At 39.3% G+C, this 25,134-nt stretch overlaps 1 protein-coding gene across 1 annotated transcript; it reads right to left on the bottom strand.

Annotated features, from left to right (window-relative positions):
• Positions 1 to 266: 266 nt before the first annotated feature.
• znf507 (zinc finger protein 507) lies at positions 267 to 24,765 on the bottom strand. The gene is made up of 7 exons (XM_062419561.1): positions 24,677 to 24,765; positions 20,836 to 23,247; positions 18,065 to 18,182; positions 17,779 to 17,887; positions 10,683 to 10,787; positions 9,055 to 9,189; positions 267 to 7,331 (listed from the first exon to the last, which is right to left on the bottom strand). The coding sequence occupies exons 2-7, from the start codon at positions 23,242 to 23,244 to the stop codon at positions 6,851 to 6,853; spliced, it is 3,357 nt and encodes a 1,118-aa protein (XP_062275545.1). The 5' UTR covers positions 23,245 to 23,247; positions 24,677 to 24,765; the 3' UTR covers positions 267 to 6,850.
• Positions 24,766 to 25,134: the final 369 nt, after the last annotated feature.

Here is a 25,134-nt window from a genome sequence, read left to right as displayed (position 1 = left end):
GTGTCAATTCAGTCCTATGAGAACTGCTCAACTGATTCATACACCAAAAAAGTTTCTAGCTTCCAGGTTTATTTCCACATTATGCGGCCCACTGAAAATGAGCACTAGTATTTCCCCCGATTTCTGATTGTAAAGATGTGAAAAAACATTTGGATGTCAAATAAAACAAAAATGTCTGTGTCAGATATTCTCAGTAAAATATTTTAAATGCAACTTTTATCATCTCATAAATAACGAATAAAAGGACAAGAAGCATTCATTTATTTCTCAGTCTTTATTACCAAAAATACAATGGCAAAATAGTGACATAATACTGCCTATGATGTTCTAGAAATAAATAAAACATAAAGCGAGCGTCACACTGCTGTCCGAGACAACTCCACATTAAACCTCAATTACAAAAGTGATTATGAGCAGAAAAAAAGAAAAAAAACACGGATCAGGACAGACAAGTTACATCCTCTCCACCTCCTTTGGCTTAAATGCACGCAGCTCATTTCACTGCGTTTAGCTTAAAACCGTCAGTTCCCTTGAAAAGACTGTGAGTGAATAAGAACAGCCCCAAAACTACCTAAAACTGGCTTTTTTTGTCTTAATTTATGTTGTTTTTTTAATTATTATTTGTACAAGAGCATTAAAAAATAGATTTTATCTTTTAAAAAGTCAGTTTTTATGGTTCTACAGTCTTCCTCTACAATATATACATAGTTAAAATACAGTACCAAGTGATTGAGCTCATTACAGGGTAAGATGTCTTTCAAAAATATGAAAGGGCGGTTTCACATACTTGGTTTGTTGTTGGTTCTGTTTCCCTAAAACCATTGAATGAAATTAAAATAAAGACTTTCCTATACAGAAAACTAATGTTTGACATGATACCCAGTATTATCACAAAAAAAGTTTTTATTTTTATTTTATTTGACTTTAGTTTTGGCAGAAAAGTCAGTATTGTCATTTGATGAAAACATAAATGATAAAGGCACAATAACGCAAAAAAAAAAAAAACTATGACAGTCACAGGTTACTGCTTTTAAATAACCTAATATGGCACACATTGATGGTTCTATAGTTGTGGTGTAAATTAAAACTGACTGCAGGAAATGTAAAATGGAAGATCTGTTCTCTTTGCCAAACTCTTGCTGTTACACTTGTGGTTGAGTGCCGGCTGAGTTGACACACTTTTTGCAATTTGTGGCAGCAAATGGGATCTGAAGCAGCCTGCAAAATCCCACTTGACCTACATGCGTTCACCACCAGGGGAGTGACCCAAAGATGTAATGTGTTTCCCAGCTGTTAGCACACTTTTTTATACTAATTCCAACATGATTTGATTAGGGATGGATTTTTTTCTCTTCTTTCGTTAGCTGTTAAGCATATGCATTCCAGTCTTAATATGAATATTCACGACAATAATGTAATATTGTACAATATTACATAGTTCTCCATTTTATAATGACAGAATATGAGGCCACATGACTACTTGTTATATTTTCAGTTCTGGTGTACATTTGCAGTGCTTGATTTGCTGTAAAACACAAACTCAAATGTGTCAAAAAGCTCCAAAGAAAAGCTAAATCATGCCATCCTGGCCTCTACAAACCACACTGAACATGTGAACATGTTTTTCATGAAAAATGCAAAATGGAATTTATTTATTTCTGAGGACAAAAAAAAGATTTCAGTCTTGTTGTGATCAGAGGCAGACAACTTGATATATTCTTTTTTTCTTTGCAAATAGTTTTAATTAAATATTTTATATAACTAAAAAATGTCAGTTTTGATACAACAACATATGAGCAACTTTTATCTCAACTTGTCAAGTTATTCTTTTATAGCTTACAAACACTGTACAGTCAGTCAGTCAGTCAGTCAGTTGTATAATTATATAATTTAAAGGATAATTTGTTGGTTATAGTAATATTATACAAACTAAATGCTGAGATTTGGGAGCGGCAACAACACAACTAAAAGACAGATGATCAGACAGGTTGTAATCAAGCAAGCTGTATCTATCAGTATCTAAACCACTTCATTGGGAGGTAAAACTGAAAGTGAGAGCACCTTAAGTAATATTAAGAATTGCACAGCTACAGTTAATAGTAGCGTGCACACATTCGATTGTCAGCTGATGTTTATAGCTGACAGTTTGAGTCATCATTTGAACATGTGTCTTTGTTTTCAATCCCGAATAAGTTGAGCTAACCTGAGCCCAGTCCTTTGTGAGCAGATAAATGAATCAGAATTGATTTGATTGTTAATGATTTGACAAGGAGCCCTGTTCAGGTTTTTCAAAGACAAATTAAAAATTATCTGGAGCTGATTAAACCCAAACCTTCAAGCAGGAAAGTGTGAAGTGCAGACATTCACAATTAGCTTGATCCTGATAATAATGATATTTTTTCACCCTTGAAACTAAACTTAAGGTGTTATTAGACCTGTTAAGCCAGAAAATATGACATTTAATGATGAAGATTTGTCATAAATACCAACTGTATACACTGTGATTGCAATACTTGGCTGCTGTAAACTCTAATCTACTCTATATTGGCAGCATTTCATTTCATTGCTTAGAATCTGTTATTGTGGTGGGCAGCAATTTCCAATTAAGAGAAAAAACCATTACTGCGTACACAGATTTATGACAACATGTCTGATCATCTGACTCCAGGTACTAATAAAGCAGAATCATCCTTTAAAGCTGCACTCATTTTTGGGGGTCGAACAATTACCAGCTGTCATAATAAAACATCTGTACGATAGAAAACAGACAGGTCAGCATGCGTCTGGTCCGGTGTTTAGCTCTCACTGTTCATTTGAATGCTCGCCAAGTTAATCAGACAGGAGGGACCCTCGAGTCCCGCTTTTATTTTATTTTATTTTTTTCCTTTTCATTCAGACCTGTCAACATCCTCCTTAATTCTGGCACGTAGGATTGTAAATTAAAAGCCAGACAATAATTATTTGCTATGATAATGAGAAATCCTGGCCAGGTAACAGGTCTTTGAGATAGAGATTTAATTTTGTTTTATCCACTACACACACACACATAATTTCAAGCTGTTATGTAAGGTGTTTTGAGGAATGGGGGGGGTGGGGGGCATGAATTATGGATATTCCATTTTATCTTAATTTCCTCAGCCGCTGCCTGTGTGGATGTAAGTAACGGATGGCATACTGATGATTTAACATGACAGCATGTTCAGTATGACACACTGGATGTCGTGAGACCGACACACACGGTGTTTACGTTTAAAATCTATTTTTATTTCCTTTTCGTCAGTGAGGTGAGATTGTAGCAGAAGCGGGAATGTTCTCCAGTAAGGCTCTCTGGTTATTAGCATTAAAGCGTCAGCAATCTTTTTTTAAATTTGTGACCTGAATGAATGACACAGATTTTTCTCTTTCAATAATGAGTAGAAGGAATAGTTCAGAATTTGGGGGAATTGTGCATGTTAGCAATGCTGCTTTTATATCTGGTCCGTTCAACATGAAAACTACATCCAGAAGCCAGTTAGCTTAGCATAAAGACTAGAAACAGCAAGCCATATCTCGTTAAAGCTGCACAAACAGGAAGTGTAAAGCAGCATGTTGTGGTTTCACCGGAGGTTATGTGCCAAGCCCGTCTTTATGCTAAGCTAAGCTAACTGGCTGCTAGCTTTAACATGTATGTATGAATGTGGTAACCATATTCTCAGCTTACTCTTGGCAGGAAAGTATATAAGCATATTCCTCAGATCTTTAAGGTGTGAGAAACATTTTGGTTGCTCATGATAAAAGTGGAAATCTTTTGCTGATGATGTTCTGTTCTATTCAAACATTCATAGTTACTGAATGTGTACTTTGTTCCCTTATCTAAGCGATAGAACCACAGCTTCAAATGCACTTCAGCACGTATGTCAGTAAGTGAAAGGATCACCAATCAAACCACTGATTGACTGCCCTCAGTTCAATGTTGCTGTTGATTTCAATGTTACCTTCACTTCAGAACAAAACTAGAATCATTCCAGCACTGTTTATCATTGAGTTACATTTAAAAAGAACAATGGCTTATGTAATATTTATGGTGTTTGACTTATGCTATAGTTACTTTACTAACTTACCCTACAACATGTGACATATTTAATGCTGCAAGCACTGAAAGCATGTTAGTGAACTAAAAGAGTGTACACTGTCTGAGGAAGGGATTGCAATCCAAAGTAAAGCTGATGATCCAGGTCTTTTCTGTACTCTTTATTACATTTAGTGCCTGTTTTCTGCACATATTGAGCATTTTAAATTATATCACCATTTTGCCTTTGATGGCTGATGACAGCAAATTAAAAAGAAAAGAAAAGATCTGTATCAGCTAAACTAAAGCTGATAAAAATCCACGGATTCGCTGAACTCTGACACCGACAAATCTGTAATCTCTCCTTTCTCTTCCATAACAGCAAAGAAACGAGTACAAAATGTTCAGGTAGCAGCTTCTCATTTTCAGCTGACAGTGACCGTGGCTTTCTCCTGTTAAAATGTCAAATGTTGCCAGCGGCAGATCATATCAGCTGTTGCTAATGAACGTTAATCTAGTAAGTAACATCACAACAGGCCAAAATTAAATGTAGCAGTTGTCGGCTTTGTGTGCTGTCTGTAAGTCAGTGGAGCTACGCAGCTAAAAGCTACAGATTCAGTCAGTGATGATGTTAATTCAGCAGTCAGTTGAGTTTAAAGATTTGTGTTTAAATTTACTAAACACCTCTGGGTTCTAACTTCTATTGACTGCATAAACGATGGACGTCATGACATCTCCCCAAAAGTGAAGCCAAAACATCTCATTCGCCCCCCAGTGGCTGGCTGCAGTATAAGTCATAAATCCCACCCCCTCCATGTTAGTGGATGGAACATGAACCAAACTAAATATATCAAAGTACATACCAAATACATTTTCCCCAAATAAAATATCTGTCATTTTAGGACGTTCTTATCAAGCTGATGTTTTCCAAGTGGTCATTTTTCAGATAAGTTTGTTTTTAATGAGTTATTTGATTATATAAAAAGGGGCGTGACGTCACGATTAACCGATGTGACAGCCACTCTCAAAACTCAGTCAGGTGGCAGGACAGCTAAGGGGGCATGTCCTGTGGGTCATCATCCCGCTGCCCGAATCTACTGTACAGAGTCTGGCTCCAAATTTAGTCACACAAGCAAGATGGCAGCTCTCGGAAAGGATATATTTTGGCTTCACTTTTGCATAGCAGTAAGAATTGGACACTTGTCATCCATATTTATACTTACTCAACGGTTCTAACATTCAACCAAGTGACTACACAGTTAAATCTTTGACGGTTGTCTTGACATTCTTGCACATACTCAGCATCATTTGAGAAATCAGAGCTCAATTTTCCTCCTTTCAGAAAAAAATAAACTTGCTGCCATTCATGAAGCAATCCATCACAGCAAACAAGCCGTCATTGATCCAACTTTCTGCTCTACCCTTATTACATTCCGCTGAGTCGAGTGTTTTCATATGAGAACCGCAGTAATTGTGCTACACTCCTGCATCCTGTCAATCAACAAGAAACCTTGAGAACGTGTCGCCTCAGAAACTTTTATTATCAACATCCACGTCTCCTTATTTCAGGCATGTTTTGTCATTTCAACTCGTGTTTGACACTAGAAAGTTTGTATTTTAAAAACACTGACAAAACAAAAGGTTATATAAAAATGTTATTATGTACAACATAAATCGCATGGGCTATAAAAACGGACTATAACTCTTTCAGAACGATACTCTTAAAGTGAGCCTAGCACCACAATCACAGGTGAAAACAGGTGTGACTGATTCTGTACATCATATTCCTGCTTTCGTATATCGAGGCACCTTTCAATTAAAATAACCCTGGAACTGATTACCTATGCCAACTTCCCTTTTTCAAAAAATCATCTATCATTCCTTTTAGTCAACATACCTTGCACCTCTTAACTAACACCTCTGTCACCGGTAGACTACAATCATTGCAGACCAATTTCTACTTTCTCTGGTCAACCTTAAAGAACCGATTCCTTTTTTCTCTGCTAAAAAAGGTGCTACTTATAAATGATCAGAACAATTTAAAAAAATACACTCATACAAACAAACAAACAAAAACAGCAAATAATAATAAACCATTGCCCCTTTAAACTGGTTGAACGGAAACTTACATGCATACAAATAAACTGATAAATATGAAATCATATTCAAGCTGTGATACATGTCCTTTTTTTAGGCAATGGTGAATTTGCACATGTACCTCCTTAACTTGGCTAGAACCCAAACGGTGTCAGATTAAATACATTAAATATTACAGTAGAAATAAAAGAGCTGCCTTGTGGTGGATATAATGAATTAAACTGGAAAATATGTGAATTTTACTCAATTTCTCATGAGGGATTGTGTGGTTTTTGTGAGGTATGAACTTGTCCCTGTAAAGTGAAATATCTAACTTGGATTAGAGCTCTGAAGTGTCCCTCGGAATCAAAAAGCACACAGAAGTGTCTCTTCAATGTCAAATTATTTGAGACAGATGTTATTCGCCAACAACTCTGTTCTAGTTTTTTTTAAACATTCCTTTTAGTCAAAGACATTTAATTCATTTTCAAGGTGTCCGGGTTGGACAGTCGTTATCACAGCCTCACCAGTTGTTACCCTTTTTGACACCACAACCCACCGAGCCAGAAAACATTCTGAGAAATGACAATAAAAGCCTTACCACTATGGTAAAATGGTGAAATGGTAACACCGTGATATCCACCTTGAGGTAAAGAAACATCATGAAATACTTTTATGGGCAGCGGATGGTTTGTAAGAGTAGCAGTGTCAGAGGAAAAGCAGCTCTCACTCTGCTGTTTGCAGGCTAGCTTGTGGCTCTGGTTGCTGCTGCTGCTGCTGTTGCTCCTTGTTGAGGATGATGCTGATGATGTCTCCCTCGTGCTCTTTCATGTGATCCATCAGCCGCTCTTTACTGGTGGACTCGAAGCCGCAGATACAGCAGCAGAACAGAAGCACGCAATACTCCATGCCTGGGCCAAGGGCCTGGCCTGTGCGTGTCAGGCCCTGGGAATGGAGCTGTACTGGATCCTTCCCCTGGGGGCTTGGAGACTCACCTGACCACTGGGAAGGATCTGTAGTGGGTGCAGGGAGGCCTGTTGAGCTGTCTGCAGCCAGGCTTGCTGCTGCTGTTGTTGTTGTTGGTGTTGGTGTTGTTGTGGGTGTTGGCAGCGGCTCTGCTGGGCTCTTGGCTTTGTCTTGTGAGGGCTGGGTCACTGCACGACGCTCTGCCACTGACTCCAGAACTGCTGACAACTTCTGAGGAGCACTGAGGAAAGACATGATGGGAGAGGGAGCAAGATAAAAATGATTTCTTTGAGCACTGTTTGAGTTTTTCTTAATGTTTCACCACACACTTAAAAAAGTAAAATGGCATATGTAATATGTTGTTTTACTTATACTGTAGTTACTTTACTAACTTACCCTACAACATGTGACATATTTAATGCTGCAAGCACTGAAAACATGATATGAAACATGAAAAGAGTGTGAGTAGCTACTGATCCAGGTGCCATTTAGTGCCTGTTTTCCTGCACATATTGAACATTTTAAATTCTCTCACCTTTTTGCCTTTGACAGCTCTTTTGAACTAAAAGTGAACTAAAAGACCCATAATTCATTCCTATGATGCAGTGCATATTTGTAAGGCAGCTTATGACAGCAAATTAAAAAAGAAAGAGAAGATCTTTATCAGCTAAACTGAATCGTCTCAAAATCCACGGATTCGCTGAACTCTGACATTGACAAATCTGTTATCTCTCCTCTGTCTTCCTTAACAGCAAAGAGATTAGTACAAAACGTTCAGGTAGCAGCTTCTCATTTTCAGCTGACAGTGACCGTCGCTTTCTCCGGTTAGAATGTCAAACGTTGCCGGCAGCAGATCATATCAGCTGTTGCTAATGAACATTAATCTCGTAAGTAACTTCACAACAGGCCAAAATTAAACATGGCAGTTGTCGGGTTTGTGTGCTGTCGGCAAGCCAGAAACTCCATTCTGTAACATTACTCTACATTTGCAAAAGGAGTCTTTTTAACAGTTCCCAAAATTTCAACAGAGTGATGTCTCCTCTTTACGGCTGATTGCTTACATTTCAGGAGCCACATTCTTCCAGTTAAACAATACAATATAATGTATTATGTTTTATTTAAATTAAATTTGGACTGAGATGCACGTTGGTTAGGTGATAATGTCATTTTGTATGTGGCATTTGGGGTTTTTGAATGATCTTCCTAGTTCAAACGTCACCATTTCACATGGGAATTTAAATGTGCAGATATTCCAGCCAGTCCTCACAAGAAAAACTACATCATAAAGGCTGGGTATGGTTTTTAAAGTGATACTGATACTATGAGTACTTCATTTGATACACATTACACATTTTGTGCACTTGCTATTATCCGGTGTAAGAGGTGTGTAATGTAGACACACTTTAGAGCAATTAGGTGGCATCTTGGCTGCTGAACTGCTAAACGCGCTAACTCAAATTCACCACAACTTCACAGAAGGGTTGTAGCTGCTGTGACAGTGGGCCAATCACATGTTGCATTAAACCGAAGAATGCTTGCGTTGATTGGCTGTGAGCAAGTCCATACAAATATTTTCTAGCAGTGATTTCTAATGGTTTTTGAAAATCAGCATATTACACTTTAATGGGTCATTCTAGACTCTATTACTATCACCACCAGATGGCGTAAACGCTGGCTGAATTTAAGACCTATACTGTTTAATTATGAGGATGTGTTGGATAGTCAGGGTTTTTCCATTTTTATTGCATATACCATCATTAACTGACTTAGATTATTTAGTGCCCTGTAGTGTGGACAAAAGGAAAGAAAAGGGGGTTATAAAAGACTCTGTCCAATTACAAAAATATATTTAACTTGTAATTACATTTAGGGTGTTTAAATACTAGTTAGTTCCAGTTCTGATGTAGTTTCTATTTGCAAATACAGAAAAAGCAGAAAGAAAGCAGAGTTACAGTAATGTTTACCGGCTGCTCTGGGAGATGGCCTCATTTATGGCTTTGTTAACTTGCTCGTAGTTGTAGTTCTGGTCTCCCGCGTGCTTCCACATGTGGGATTTGAGTGATGGAGGGTGACTGCACACGTAGCCGCACAGAGAACACCTGGAGAAAAAAGGGGGAGAAGAAGCGAGATGAGCAAAACAAGTGAGAGCGGATCAAGTCTAAGTTGATTTAATATGCTCACAGAGGTTCGACTAATCCGGCTCCTACTTTCTATCAAGAGGAATCATCCCCGACTCAAGACTCCACAGGGGAGACTGAGCTTGAGAGACAGAGACAAGAGGTGGAGAGAGAGAGGAGAAAGGATTTACAGCAGGATGGAGACAGTATTTGTCAAAAATTAATAGAATTATGGATCATTTCTTTATGAACAGTTCAAATTCTTGAGGTAGCAATTATCCGTTGAAGAACTTGGCAGTCTCATTTACATTCAGGATGAAGATGAAGCAGACTGGACATGATCTCATGAGAACAGGCTGTAATCCAACAGGCTGATGTGTGACGCTGTTACAATGCTTTCCAAATGTGCACAGACAACAGACTAAAGAGCTTCTTTAGAAGTATATTTTTTATTCCTGCCTATTGAAGGCTTCAACGGTCAGAAATTTGAATGAGCAAAGTAAAGCACATCCAATCAATGCAATGAAGAAAAAAAAATCAACTGGCAATAAAAGCACTAATTCCATCAGTCAGGCCCCTTTGGTACCAGAAGCCAGTCCAACTATCAGTTATTTCAATTTCAAACCAACAGCACACACAAAGATAAAGTATTACATATTATAAAATGTTTCTGAATGATGAAACTTAATTCAAAATAGATTAAATCTTTTGCTACTAATCCACAGTCAAAACCCCATTACGACAGTGGAAACTGAAGTGGTACTCCACCAGCATTGTGCACCAAAGTCTGCACCCAATTAAGAGATAACTTAAACTTAACACCTCCTTTGAGCAGGTGTAAAGTCATTCCTAATTAACTGCTGTCATGTTGAACAGCTAGAGAAATGGAAGAGACTAATGATTAAAAAAAAGCCAGATATTTATTTTTTCTGATATTTACACCTGGAGCACCAGCAGCTTTGAGAGACCACTTTATTCATAATGACATGCACCCTGGCTATTGTGGTGCTGGTTATCAACACTTGGAGTAATTGTAATTTTATAATGAATTCAGTTCAGTCCGTCTAGAAGTCAAACTATTCTCGTATGCGTGTTATTTGGTTTAAAGTTATTCAAAGCAATTCCACATCAGACACTGATATAGAGACTGATGTATTGATTTTTGCATCATCACGGCCCTCTTGGGCTGTGGTCATGTTTACCCTCTCTTTATTTTACCACTGCAGATCTGAGCTCAAGCATCCACTCAAATGCAAATCAGCACTTGGCGTTTTACTCAAGGTTGAATATACTTGACCTTTTAAGGAGGACAGAGTATACACTCCAATTCACTTTCTCCATCCACCAATCAGGAGCCTTGCAAGTCATGAGGATGGCACTGCTTTGGTCACATGCAGGCTCAGGCCCCACATGGACTCACGGCAGGTTCATATCATCTCTCTCTGTGGTGAGGATGCATGTTTGATGTCTCTCACCTGTACTGCTCCAGCAGCTGCACAGCCTGGTGCTCCTGAGGGTGCCTCCTCATGTGGCTCTTTAAACTGTTCATGTTGGTAGTGGCGAAATCACAGCTACAGCACCTGGTGATGAGAGCGAGAGGAGAGGCAAGAGATGAGAGGACATGGAGAGAGTTTAACAAGCTGCTCTTTGAGGTCAGTGTGTTGCTTCTTTTCACTTGTGGCCTGAAGGGACATGGGGGATTTACAGCAAAAAAAAACAGAGGGAAAAAGCCACTTCAAGTAAAAAGAAGAAATTACATTTTCGACTTTGTTGCACTTTAGATGTTGCAGTTGAAAGATGAAACTGGCTTTTTAGCTGCTTAGAGGCAATGCTGTACAAAGATTGTAGACAGAGGCTGCACTTAACCCACGGACCTACTGCATAGAAATACAGTGACAGACAAACAAAGAGAGCTGCATTTTATTATGTGAGCTTTACTGTGCCCAGAATATCAACAAGACAGCTTTGACTAACTGAAGACAAGTAGAATCTATTTAGAACAAACAGTCTTACAGCACATTGCTGGATTTATTTTATTTAGACTAAATAAGATTAAGCATTACTCATGCAAATACAGCTCAGAAATTTCAGTTACGCCTAATTATGAATGCAACAGATATTTTAATTCTTACGTTTTTATAATCAAATTGTAAATGTAAGCACGTTCACCAGTCTCCGGGTCGAATTAGTTATTTTACTGTTTCAGAAACTTTTCTGATACATGGGTTAATATAACTCCACATCTTAATATTCCAACCGTGTCCCCCTGTGGATCATTTGGAACACAAAGGGAGAACAAATAGCTTCTGTATCATCACAAACACGTTCGTGTGTATTCACTGTGCTGTGGTATCTGAAGAATAAAATGGCTTTGCCTGTAGGAAACTGAAGTGAATTTACAGATTATAGACGCTGTTTATAGCAGAGATTGAAAGATTGAAAGAGGACGACAGCACAATGTGGAAGCACTGTATTTAGTAGAGATGTTACACAAAAGTATCTGAATCTGTTTATTCCACAAAAATATCTGTATTCAGAAAAGTTGCCACGAGATTTGCCAAAGTAAATCCAGTTGCTAGAATTTGTACATTCATAACACTTACTCTGGTTTTCTGGTAAGTCTCATGATCACATTTTTAGCATAAATCTTGATCATTTACATGTTTTGTGTTTTTTGATTGCAGTAGTGGTGAGTTTCAATGCCTGTAATGTTCATTCGATAACCACATATGAGCATTTGTCTGTGGTTGGCCTTCATGTTCTACTGTCAGTGACTATCATGACTATATATAGTGGCTTTCAACAATTCTCACATTCAGTTAAGGACTGTTTGAGTGCGGTTGATAACAAGCAATGCAAACAATAAGTCACATAAGTCGTTTTATGAATATGAACATAGGTGCACCACAGGGCTCTATTTTAGGACCACTTTTAGTTACAATTTGTATTAATGAATTAGGAGAAAACCTTAGGATCAGTACAATTCATCTGTATGAGGAGGACTCTATTCTCTATACCTCAGCACCCTCTGCTGCTCAAGTGTTTCAAAATAATAATTTTGACTTATGTGTTGTACAGTGAACTTTAAATTGATCTTAAATTACTGTTAGACTCAGATAAGACTAAATGTATGCTGTTTTCCAAATAACTCACTGTGCCAATGATTTAAATATAAACACTCTGGATGAGACATTAATTGAAAGAGTATCCTCTTACAAATATCTTGGTTTCTGGATTGACTAAACTAAACTAAACTGGATTGCAGATAAAATCAGCTTTGATTCATTTTCTCCCTCTTAACTGTCCTGTTCAGTTTGACTTCTTCTGGAATACATGGAAAACCCTGGTTAGTACTAAGGTTGAACATTTGGCTGAAAAGAAAAGAACATCATTCCTACTGTTACACATGAAGGAGACTCAGTGATGATTTAAAATGAGAGGACTATCAAGGCATTTTGGAGTGTGTCAAAAAGCTTAGGCGCAGGTCATGGGTCTTCCAGCAGGATAATAATCCCAAACATACATCAAAAAGCACTCAGGAGTGGACCATTGGACTGTTCTGAAGTGGCCTGCCTTGAGTCCAGATCTGAATCCCATTGAAAGTGTGTTAAAAAAGCTGAAGCTTGCGGTTGTGAGATGACCCCCTCCAACCTGAGGTGTGTATTCGATTCTGGGAGCCCATGAGCCAAGAGTTCCTTGGTGCTGTGTCATCTACTATGGCAACAAGATCGTTGGGGTGAAGGTTCGATTTAGGATTGTGCAACTTGCTCCTTTGCTGCATGATTGAGTGATATTCTCAGGTTCATCTCCACCAGAGGAGATCTGCCAAAAAGTACTGTACCTGTATGTAAAGCTGGGCTGTGGTGCACACAGATGCAGGGATGAGCCAGAGAACACCACTGCTTAGAACACACCGAGAGCAGGCCGAGGGGGCAGAGAGCGGGATAGTTTCTGCAAAAACAAGCACCAAGACCCAGGGAAACATGAGAGCAGCTGCTTACTAACAGCTACGTGCGTTTACAACAGAGAAAGGTCAGGATCCAAAAGCTCCATCTTCCTTTGTTTGCCGGCTTCCAAATAAGCATTCATTCCATCTTCTTGACTTTTATCATCCATTTAAAGTCTTTAGAGAACTTTTATTTTAGCTGTCGATGTTGCAATTTCTGTGTCCAGCTTCATTCATTCTAATTTAGCTTCTTGAAGTTGCAGTACATGTTTGTCCTTCAATGCAGCAGCTTAAACTGGCAGGGCAGCATTTTCAACAGCTGCTTTATTTCATGCTGAGGAGACTGAGGAGGAGGCTTTTGATCCTTTTGATTTTCATGACATATTAGAAATGCTGTCCTGGGGGGGTCAATCCTTGATGTGCAATTTGTTCTCTTTTCCATACTTCAACCTTTTTCACAAAGCATTTGAAATTAAGTATTCTTGGCTCATACCAGTCCACATGATCCTCCTTTGATAAGAGCATTTGGACAGACTGATGACCATTATTGAAATCATTGACAGCTAGATTAAACGTTTCCCAATCTACAGCGACATGATGAACATTTCTACCATCCAACAGTTTTACTTCATTCACTTTTCTTATGCATGATCTTAGTTTTCCCCTTGTGATTTTAACTACTTCTGACTCAGCAGAGGTCTCAGTGTTATCAGTCAAGTTTCTAATCTTTATTATGAACGCTCATTTTTAGGTTGTGTGTTGCAGACATTTTTCTTACAGTTTCAAACAGCAGTTAACAATATACTTAAATACTGTCATCCTCCTTTGCTGCACAAACACATTTCCACAGCCTGGCTCAGATCACCAGATATTTACATTCCATTTTCCAAACCACCATTATAATTCCTTTTTGCAAGTTCATGTTCATCAAACATCCCGACAAAGCATTAATAGCGTAGTATGCGGATTCATTCATTTACTCATGACCGGCCCAATCTATCAGCTTCGTTGTGTGTTTCTTCTTAGTCCTGGTGGAGTTTTTTGACTTGATATAATGGCTTCCAACGGCACGCAATCCAAACAATAAGCCACTGCAGATCCAAAGTCAACAGTGGTATTTCATTAACAAAAGATTTAAATGAAGATATTCTTCAACTGACTTTCAAAAATAACAAAACTTAATCAATAATTCAGCAGTATCCTTTCTACATTTTGCAGTCTGCTCCCCCCATCTCACCAGGTGTCATTAATCCCTAAATTAAACAACATTCATGCAGTAGCAGAGCTGACCCAGGGGCATAGCAAGGTAGCAGCACACAGAAATGATTCAACATGCATGTTTTTATACAGCTTTATATAAATCATTTTACTTTCATACATCTAACTCCCTTTTTTAAGTTTTAACCTTGACCATAGCTCACACTTCTTTATGGCTCCAAGTCCATCGTATAAGTAATGTTCCCACATGAAGCCTTTAACTGAAATAATGAACAGACAGCTACATACGTCTCAAAGCTACAGGTACACACAGACACACAGCAGCTAATGTGTTTATTATTGTTTAATTGTGCCTTAATGGTAAATGGTAAATGGACTGTACTTATATATATAGCACCTTTCTAGTCACACATATGCTGCCATGCAGGGTGCCAGCCTGCTAGCCTGGTGCATCAGGGTCATCAGGATCTCAGGATCTAATCATTCACACACCGAGGATGCAGCCTAGCTCTTGCCCAAGGACATGTGGGCTGGTGGATCTGGGAATCAAACTGCTACTCTTCCAATTAGTGGACAAACATCTCTCATGCTCTACCTCCTAGGCCACAGCCAACTAAAGACACACTGCACACACATAACATTTATAACAGTTTTGTTGAAGCGACAGACTAGAGAGACAGTACATGTGACCCAATGTTTTTACTACTTGTAAATACAGTGCGGTGAATGTGAATGAAATAATGACTTATGAAGGTAAACCGTTGACTTTCAGCACTCATTTGAGGATGTTTACATCCAGACTGGCTGTAAAACAATGCAGAACTTTGGCCCTGTCATCATACACTTAAAGCTTAAAGTCAGAACTTTAACCTCATAGTCTTTATTTCAATTCCAATGTGCTGGAGTACAGCTCCAAAACAGTAGAAAGGGTGCCATGTGCCTAACACCTATACTCTGCAAATAACGTTTAGAATTCCATGTTGCAGATGTGTTTGAATAAATTGAGTAAATATGTTCTTCTGTGGCCCCTCTGCAGAAAAGGACCCCTTCAGGGAAACTGAGTATTTGGCTCACACATAAGCTTTTCAGGCCTAATGTGAAAAGCAGCAATTTGGAAATTAATGTTTTTCGGCAAGCAGTGCCTGTTGCATTTGATAGCCAGTTTGTTGAAACAGTTTCAAATATCTTGGTAGAGCTCTGATCATCAATTGAGCTTTTCTGAAAATACTGATTAACCAAATCCCTGATTGAAAGTTTTAGCATTTACCTTGTCACCTGAACATCAGGTTTTTTTTAGAAGTGAGCAGCCTAGAATAGTTGCCATTGCCAGCAAAATACCTGGCAAGCCCAATATGAAGCCAAGTGAACTGTACCCATTAGCCTTAAGCATCCTGACAGGCAGATCTTATCCTTTATTTTTCCTCAGTTTGAGACTCTGAGCTCTGTGAGGAGTTGTGGGGCGCCTTTGTCTACAAATAATATCTCCAAGGCTTTTTATTCTGAGCCAAATCAACATTTTACATTGGAAAAAAGGGAACCAAAAATCTTGCAAACACAATTTTACTTTATATTTTATCATGATATGCTTAAGACTTGCAGGGAGCATTTCTACATAAGTTCATCTCAAAGTCTTGGAACTTTGACCATGTTTAACATAGATATCCAACATCTTAACACTACATACATAACAAAACCACAAGGTATATCAAACCATATATGTTGTTAGATCTTTTACTGCTCTAAGGTTTTGCTGAGCCAAGAGATATTTTCCAATCTAGTGAAAATACATTGTATTCTATTCTAATTACACCCTAAAAAAAAAAAAATAAGGCAAGAAGACTTGAAAAGACGTGAAAGCTCAAGGATGAGAGTCCCACAAGTGTGCAGATAAGATGATAACTACAGTCTTTGTTGAAGTTCTTTTAGACATGAAACTCGCTTTGTTCAATCCTTACCTATTCAAACATACTCCTTGGAATATTTATATCCAATCATAACATTTTTCATAACTCCACTTTGACCGTTCTGGCTGAAAACAGCATATAGAAACAGCAATTAGATGCCATCTGACCTTTTCCAGAGAAGAAAGAAACCCTGTGTGTATTTTTGTACAGACTTTTGACCTTAGAGCACAAGCGACCGCGTACCATCAAGAGAGCTGGCGCAAACACCCATATGTGTTCACACTTCATGGCAGCTAGCTATGTGTTAACACAAAGGCCAAGTGCTAATACAGAGTGTGGAGGAGACACAGTGTGGGCGCCGTGTGAGAAAATGTGACTGTGCCCACTCTGTGAAATCTCTGCACTGGTTTGGTTATTCTCAGGTAAATACTGCCATCTACTGGACAATTTAGAGAAAAGGTACTCACATGGGAACAAACATTTTTTTAAAAAAAAGGCAGGGACATTGTATAGACATTTTCACCGACTATGAACTGACACTTTAAGAATATTTAACAATCTTTAAATCACAGATTTAATTGAAGTTTTACTTCTTAATATTAAAAGGAAACATGATTTCAGATTTCTAAAGAGTGATTTTTTTAAGGCAACTGATATTGTAAAGCTATTTTTTTTTAAAGATTGTTTTCATGCATAGACACCTTTATTTGATAGTTGCCAGACAAGAAACATGTGAGAGAGAGGGGGTGTGACATGCAGTACAGGTCCGCCGGCCGGGATTCGAACCGGGGTCTTACCACTCGACCACCTGCATGCCGTAAAGCTAATTTTTAAGCTTTTTTAAGACACGACTAGTTAGCAGGATCATTTCTGGAAAATAATTAATACAGTAGTTTGTACGTGTTGGTTTTAGAAATGGGGAAGAAACCCTGGTCATGGTTAAAGCTACATCCACTAAAACGGACTGATGTCTTGTCATGGCAGGTCAGACTGGGATCATGAGTACTGTAATGACAACAAGAGAACTGGTGTCTTAAAATAAAAATAAATAAGGGCTTTTTACATATTTTTTAAATGTGATTTCCAATAATGGCCTGTGTTTTTATATCACTCTGCACTAAATTGTAATGCTCCTGCACATAACCTTCATCTGGTAATAAACAACTGTGCATGGACTCTAGTTTAGGGTTGATATATGGTAGGTGGTTCCACTCTAGATCCAGCAAAACACTAGGATTTGTAAAGAATTGAGTCTTAGTTTTTGCTTAAGATAGTCAAAAGTTAAAGCTAAATGCATTTCATAAGGAATTCAAAAGGAATTTTAGTTAAGTCTATTTAATACTTCATAATCAGATATAATAAATGTCAAACATGATTTAATTTAAAGGTTTTGTTCAGGACCTGTTCAGGACATTTCATCTACTCAGGTTTGGTCAGTGAATGGTATGAGTACTTGCAGCTTGGTGATAGTGGTGCATTGTTACAGCCTTTTGAAAAACTCACCGATAAGGCTTGTCAGAGTTGTGAATCCGCCGGTGGTTCCTCACCCCGACATACGTAGAGCTTGTATAGTCACACACGTCGCACTTGAACATCTTCTGCATACCACATTCTGCATCAGAAGGACAAATTAAATAGTGTACAACTTTCATAATACAGAATGGAACGGTAGATACTGTGGCATGGAAGCAAAGCTCTGATGAGGGAGGAGTGTCAGCAAGCCCATTTAAACTTTCTAGACCAATCTTAGCATATCCAAATATAATGACGGCATAAAAATCTTTCCTACCTTCATCTGTTACCCGCTCAGTGTCCTCCACCGTGGCCACAGTTTCATTGACTGATGTGAGGGCTACCACGTCACCACTGAAGCTATGATGCTCTCTTTCATGAGTTCTCAACTGACTCTGGATCAGGAAAAAACATAAATGACAATATATGCAGCTGATATTAAAAAAGCCTTTTGAAACGTACTTTTGTTCTAGCAGAGCCAAAACCAGACAAATAAGACTAAATGCAGATAAGAGAGGCTGTTTTTTTTTTAGAAAGGGTAAATTGGATAATTACCCCGGATGTTCAATTTCAGGCCTCATGGAAATAAAAAGCTACATTTAAAAAAAGGTACGGCACACAAGGTTAAAGAAAAAAGACTAATTGTCTTATACTTTAATATTCTATGACAAATGCAGTTTTTCATGTCCATGTAATCTTTGAGGGACAGTTCACTAAACCTTGAGACTGTGTCAAAGTGTTGATTGACGTGCAGAGAGCTCATTGATGTACTCTGCAGGTTTAATAGGCATTTTGACACAGTAATACCACCTCTGGAGTATATATCATAGGGGTAGGCCAGCCTTCACCCTTCACAATTAGAAACTTTCTTCACCCAACTCCAAATCTGTTGGATAATAGGATGAACTTAATAATCTCAGCTGCAGATCAGCACTGGAGTCCCATGATAGCAGTGGAATCAATAGTTTTCTCCTTGGCCTTTATCATCAAACCGAGGCAAACTTACTGGAGCTCTGCAACAGTCTCTTCCAACTTTCATCTTTCACTGACAAGGTGTATCACTTCACACAGGTACATTTGAGTTATCTTTTTAGGCTTTAAGTCAACTTTACTCATTTGGTTGCTAAGGAACAAAGCAGATGTGGAGGCAGGAGAGACATAGTCATCGTAAATATTACATTAGAGATGTGGATCGATTTTACACAGTCGCATACTGTCTCAACGTGTAGGCACATGCTTTTATGATTTTGGGGGGCTTTTGGAGGACTACCTACTTAAAAGCCACTACTGTCTTACCACAAAGCAAAGGCAAAGAAATCTTACAGTATTTTTTCTCTGTGTGGGTATTCAGAACAATTCAAGATATTGTATCTTCACAAAATCCATTATCATATGCAATACACTGCAACAAATTTAAAATACGTAGAGCACAGCGTTATCCATTAAAATTGTAATGGAGTTATACTGAGGTGTTTCTAATATTTACTCTACTTTTAATTTATATGGGATGGACAAAATATTACCTCTCCATATAACCATTCAGTGTAACAGCAGCACAAACTACAACCTGTAAAATAAATCAACATCTCTCTGAAACAGATTAAAGAAAAACTGAACATTGTAACCTTCATGAAGCTAGGATTTATGACTGGACTGTTGAATCATGCTGCATTAGTTTTATCTAGGTTGGCACTTTCCAACTTTTTTGTCTGATGTACCCCCACAGCTCTATTAGATGAGCTCAAACGTCCCTACATCAGCACCACTCAAATATATGCCTATGAATGGATTACATACAGATGCTATTTAGAATTATTATTACCTATAAGTGGATATTGTTACAGTAAATTATCATTTAACCAATAAGCTGTTACTCCTAGCTAATGATAACTGTTTTACTTTCAGCTGACTATTTATTTATCCATTATTCTTAGTTAACTACAGCAACTGTTCATTTCTTTACTTTAAGCTAAATATTTCAACTGTTTATCTATTACTTTTAGCTAACTATGTAAACTAATTATCCCACTCTTTTAGCTAATGATTTCGAAATTTTTATCTATTACTTTTAGCTATGTTTATCCATTACCTTTAGCTAACTACTGTTTATCTATTACCTTTAGCTAACTACTGTTTATCTATTACCTTTAGCTAACTACTGTTTATCCATTACCTTTAGCTAACTAATGGTTATCAATTAATTTTAGCTAACTACTGTTTATCAATTACTTTTGGCTAATAACTGTTTATCAATTACTTTTAGCTAACTACTGTTTATCAATTACTTTTAGCTAACTACTGGTTATCCATTACTTTTAGCTTACTACTGTTTATCAATTACTTTTAGCTAACTACTGGTTATCCATTACTTTTAGCTAACTACTGGTTATCCATTACTTTTAGCTAACTACTGTTTATCAATTACTTTTAGCTAATAACTGTTTATCCATTACTTTTAGCTAACTACTGGTTATCCATTACTTTTAGCTAACTACTGTTTATCAATTACTTTTAGCTAATAACTGTTTATCCATTACTTTTAGCTAACTACTGTTTATCAATTACTTTTAGCTAATAACTGTTTATCCATTACTTTTAGCTAACTACTGGTTATCCATTACTTTTAGCTTACTATAAACTAATTATCTATCTCTCAGTTTTTATATATTTCAACAATGCTTAGTGTACATTGCCTAACACTGATTTATCTTAATATTTACATTCAATTTGTGTTTCTGGAAAATATTCCTTTTTAATATTGAGTACCTGTGTAAAAAAATCACAAAGAGTGATCCTAGGGAAACAGAATGGAGGACTGCCAGTGTTGTATTTGTTGTGAATATCTAAACAATGTCCCTGAAAAGTACATGGCTTGGCAAAACCTGCACTTCTGTCCAGTCCACCTGTCAAAGACCTGTGAGTCTACTCAACATTAACATAAACACCAGCTTTCTTGAGAGATTCAAAATTATAATATACAACTTTTGTAATATAAGTCGTATAAAAGGGGGTATGAAATGCTCCATGAGAGGGTTCAAGTCTCCTCACCTTGTAGTGGAAGGTGTCTGGACACTGTTTGCACTGGTACATCCTTGTCTTGCAGTGGTGGATCATGTGGCTCTCCAGGTCCTTACTGTCCGAAGCGATGTGCTCACAGATGGGACACTGATATGGCTGCCTCTGCCTGTGGACCCGTAGGTGCTGTTTAATGTAGCCCTTGTTGCCGCTGCTGTAGCGACATAGGCGGCACCGGTATGGCCTTTCACTGCCCGGGATGTAGTCCACTAAACCTCCATCTGGGGAAGCAACCAACCCATCCATTCCTGTAATGCTACACACGTAGCTCCCAGCTCCGTCCGCTGCAACCACACCAGCCACACCTCCGTTTTGGAACTGAGCGTTATCTTGAAGCTCTTTTAAGATATCCTCATCTGAGGCATTTTGGTCAGAGCGCTCTCTGAGTCTTTCAATGACGGTGAGCAGAGAAAGGCTGATGCCGGCTTTCGCTGCAGGACCCTCTTCATCTCCCTCACCCAGACCAAGGGAACCCAAACCTCCCTCTCTGCCCTCGCCATGAAGCTCAAAGTCCAAAAGGGCTGCCGTTGTCCCTACTTCTGAAGCCTTTTGACCAGCTGTAGTCACATCTACCATTTTCTGGCCTGTGTTCAGACTCTGTGTTGGTGAGGTAATGGTCTTCAGACTTACCTTGGTGCTGGATGTGGGCAGCTCAGGGGTCCTCATAGGCATAGCTACCAAGGCCTCTGCAGCCAAAGAGTGAAGGCGGAGAGACTCAGAATGAGTCCTTTTGCGACCGGCTGGAGGAATGTTTTCATCCCGTGGGGAATCGCTACTAATAACAACTGAGGGTTTAATATCCGGGCTGTCAGTACTGCTGTTGAGGACCATCTCGTCCTCCCCTTTGTTGTGATGTGCAGCTCCCACGTCATCCTGCTCTTCCTCCTCTGCATCCAGTAAGGTTTTGTCCCCGTCTACGTCCGGGCTCAGAAGAAGTGGGTTAGTCGCTATGACTGAATCCTCAGCTGAGGGCAGGCGCTCTACAATCACATTGATGTGGCCGGCACTGTTTGGACCGCTGTTGATGATTTTCTGAGCTGATGAAAGCAAGCTGTCTGTGACAGACGCATTATCATGATGACTATGAATCTCAACCTCGGTCTCCGCCTCTGTCGTCACCTGCACCTCCACCATGGGTTCCTCGGAGGTCAGGTCTTTGATGGGGTATACACTTTCTTCCTCTTCCTCTTCTGCTTTTAGACTCCCACTCTGATTTGAAACTGGATTTAGCACATCCCTTTTGTTCTCAACAGCCATCGGCACGCACAGCTGGAGTTTGAAGGCAGTGGGGAGCTTTTGCAGGCTTTTATCTTGGACAACTGGAGAGAGAACAACTATTTCCTCTCTGGTTGCGGCAGTGTTGGCAGCTGGGGCCTCTCTTCTTGTTGGAGCCCCGTCGTCATCCTCGAAGATAGGGTAGGAGCAGTCAACCAGGCCAGCGTGCTTCCATGCATGAGTCTTGAGCATTCGCTGCTGGCTGCACACATAGCTGCAGATTAGGCAGCGGTACAATCCATACTCTTCATAGCTATACCATTTCTTCTTCTGTGGCAGCTCCTTAGAGCCGCCCAATGAGCTGGTGATGTCTGTTCCCACATGGCCTCCGCTCCCAGACCAGTCACTGTCCTGCTTAATCAAAACCTCTTCTTTTCCCTCGCTGTGGGTATCAGATGGAGAGGAGTCCCTCCTCAGATTGCCCCCATTGTCATAGTGCAGCCTGACATGTGCTTCCAGCTGACCCTGGTCCCTCGAGGTAAATCGACACTCTGAGCACATGAGGATGAGGTCACTGTGTTGTTCATTGTGTTGTTTCAGGTGTTCTTTCAGCAGGGGCAACGTTGGGGAGAGATAAGGGCACAGGCTGCACTGATAGCATGTCACTGTCCGCTTGTTGTCACCGCTGTTGGCATTGCTGGTTACCTCTGTCACCGTGGAGGTGATGTTATTATTGTTACTGTCACCTGACACAAGCGGAGAAAGTGCAGCATCAGCTGTGCTGACATCCAATCTCACCACCTCTGTGTCCTCCTCCTCCTCCTTAAAGTCCCTCCTAAGTTTTTTAAAAGGGGAGCCTCCTCTGCTCCCTCTCGTCCCTTCCTCACGTCCTCCCCCTGCAGAGGAAGCCTGTTGGAGCACTCTTTTCTGTCCCACCAAGGAGCAGCGGCGCTGAGGCCGTTTCTCCACGATTTTGCTGAGCTTCTCGATGACCTGGATGAGAGAATCTGCAGCTTGTTTCTGCTGAAAACTCTGGGAGGCATCCTCCACAACAGCTTGCTGGGTTTCGGACTGCGAGTGAGATCCCAGTACTGCCGGTGTGGAGGAGGAAGAGGAGGCAGCGGAGGAGTGTGAGATGAGTACAGCTACATTGCTGATCTCCTCCATGACCTGGAAGACAACAGAAAACACAGACCTTAGTGTGTAATATTGCAACATATTACACCATGTTGTGATTGGCTGATTTTACAGTTGATATGCAAAGCTACTTCAGAGCACAACATCTCAGTATTCTTCCTGATGTACATTCATGTCATATGCACACATTTCTAACTCCACACGACAAAAGCTTCTTTTATGGCAGAGTTGCCACTATGGTAAATGTTCTAGCTGTTCCTGTTTTGGAGTGAATTTAACAATGACCTGCTTATACATCAATGTACCAATCTCAGAGAATTGACATTCAATTTGCTTGTTTTTTCCAACCAAGTTAAAAACTGAAAGTTACTCACTTTTCAATAATATTAAAAACAGACAAAAGCAGCCAATGTTCACATTTGAGAAGCTTGAGTCAGTGAATGTTTGATATCTTTGCTGATGAATTACAAAAAAAGATTACTTTATTATCACATTAGTTAGTGGATCCCTTTCATATCAAATAACAGTATGAGTACTAATTACATTAGAAAGCAAAGCAACTCTACTCCTGTTAATGAGAAAGATTTGTAATGTTTTAATATAGATTAAAAGACAGTACTGACACTGTGGACCAGAGTAGTTACAAATGGTTAAATGAGGAAATTGGCTCTTTAGAAGAAAAGGGGAACCATAAATTTTGTGACAGCTTAACTCATTCATAATAAACCCTGCCACTGCTGGTCAATGCACAAACTTTCACACACGTGCACCATGTGCATGTGTTTACAAACTGAGCTGGAGGGAAATTACCATAGTGATTTTATTCCTGTCATCTCTGCAAGTCCCACTCTTTCCTCTTTCTCACTTTCTGACCACAACTCATGTTCCCCTTTTCTCCTACTTCTCCTTCTGTCAGACTGCATCCTTTTAACACTGTATATTATGACAGTGATGACCAAAACAATGGGAAATAACTGACTTATAATCACACAAAAAGGTCTAATTTGGCTTTCTGTGATCCATTTGACACATTTTCATCAGCGTGGCTGTGACTGTAGACACGATCATGTGCTTCAGCCTGTCTCAGATGAGCACCTGTTATGTCAGGATCTAAAAATATTTCAGCCACTTTCAGTCCCCCAGCAGGATGAGTCTGAGCACAGCCTTGTTACTCAGACTGAGACACCGAATAACCTCTTTAACGGCTGTCAGCTGACACGTTGAGGCTGCTGTGTGTGTGAAGAAATGGAGTAAAAAGGCAACAGGAGCCTGTTACAACTGTTAGCTTCACGGTTAGCCTCATAGCTTGCTGCCTGCTATTCACCCACTCTGTCTCACACACACACACACACATAGAGAGAGACTGTTAGCTGTGACACACATGAATGTAAAAAGGGCATTTTACTGGTGTTTTTGGTTAATAAGTGACGGCCTGGCTGTAACTGAATAAAAGTATACTCACTGAGACGTAACACGGCTCGACGCTCTTTGTCCTCAACACATAAAACTGCTTTTGTTTTATTCGTTAACCATAAAAAAAGTGGCCTCCCTCTCTGTCCCACATTGCAAAATGGCGAGGATGGAATATCAGTCACGTGACTCACAGTTTAGGTCAGGTGACCGACGCGGACCGACGATCGACAGGTTTTGGAGGAAGGTGCGTTCAAGTGTCGCTCGGAAAATAATTTGGTTGATGTTTTTTTTTAACGACTTCTCGGTGCGTTTAAGGGGTTTGAGAGAGGAGAGATGTTATAAATAAAGCAGAGAACATCCACAGTGCGTTGCATTGTCAGGCCTTTATGCTTTGAATTATTCACACAATTGGACATAAAAAATACGAATGGAGTTATAAACAATATGTTCTAAAGTAGTCCAATTAAAAATCCCAATAATCAAGTGGCTTGCTTTTTCTTCACAAAT

This window comes from Scomber scombrus, chromosome 1 (assembly GCF_963691925.1).
Source record: "Scomber scombrus chromosome 1, fScoSco1.1, whole genome shotgun sequence".
Lineage (NCBI taxonomy): Eukaryota > Metazoa > Chordata > Actinopteri > Scombriformes > Scombridae > Scomber > Scomber scombrus.
This window is presented reverse-complemented; position numbering and strand designations above follow the sequence as displayed.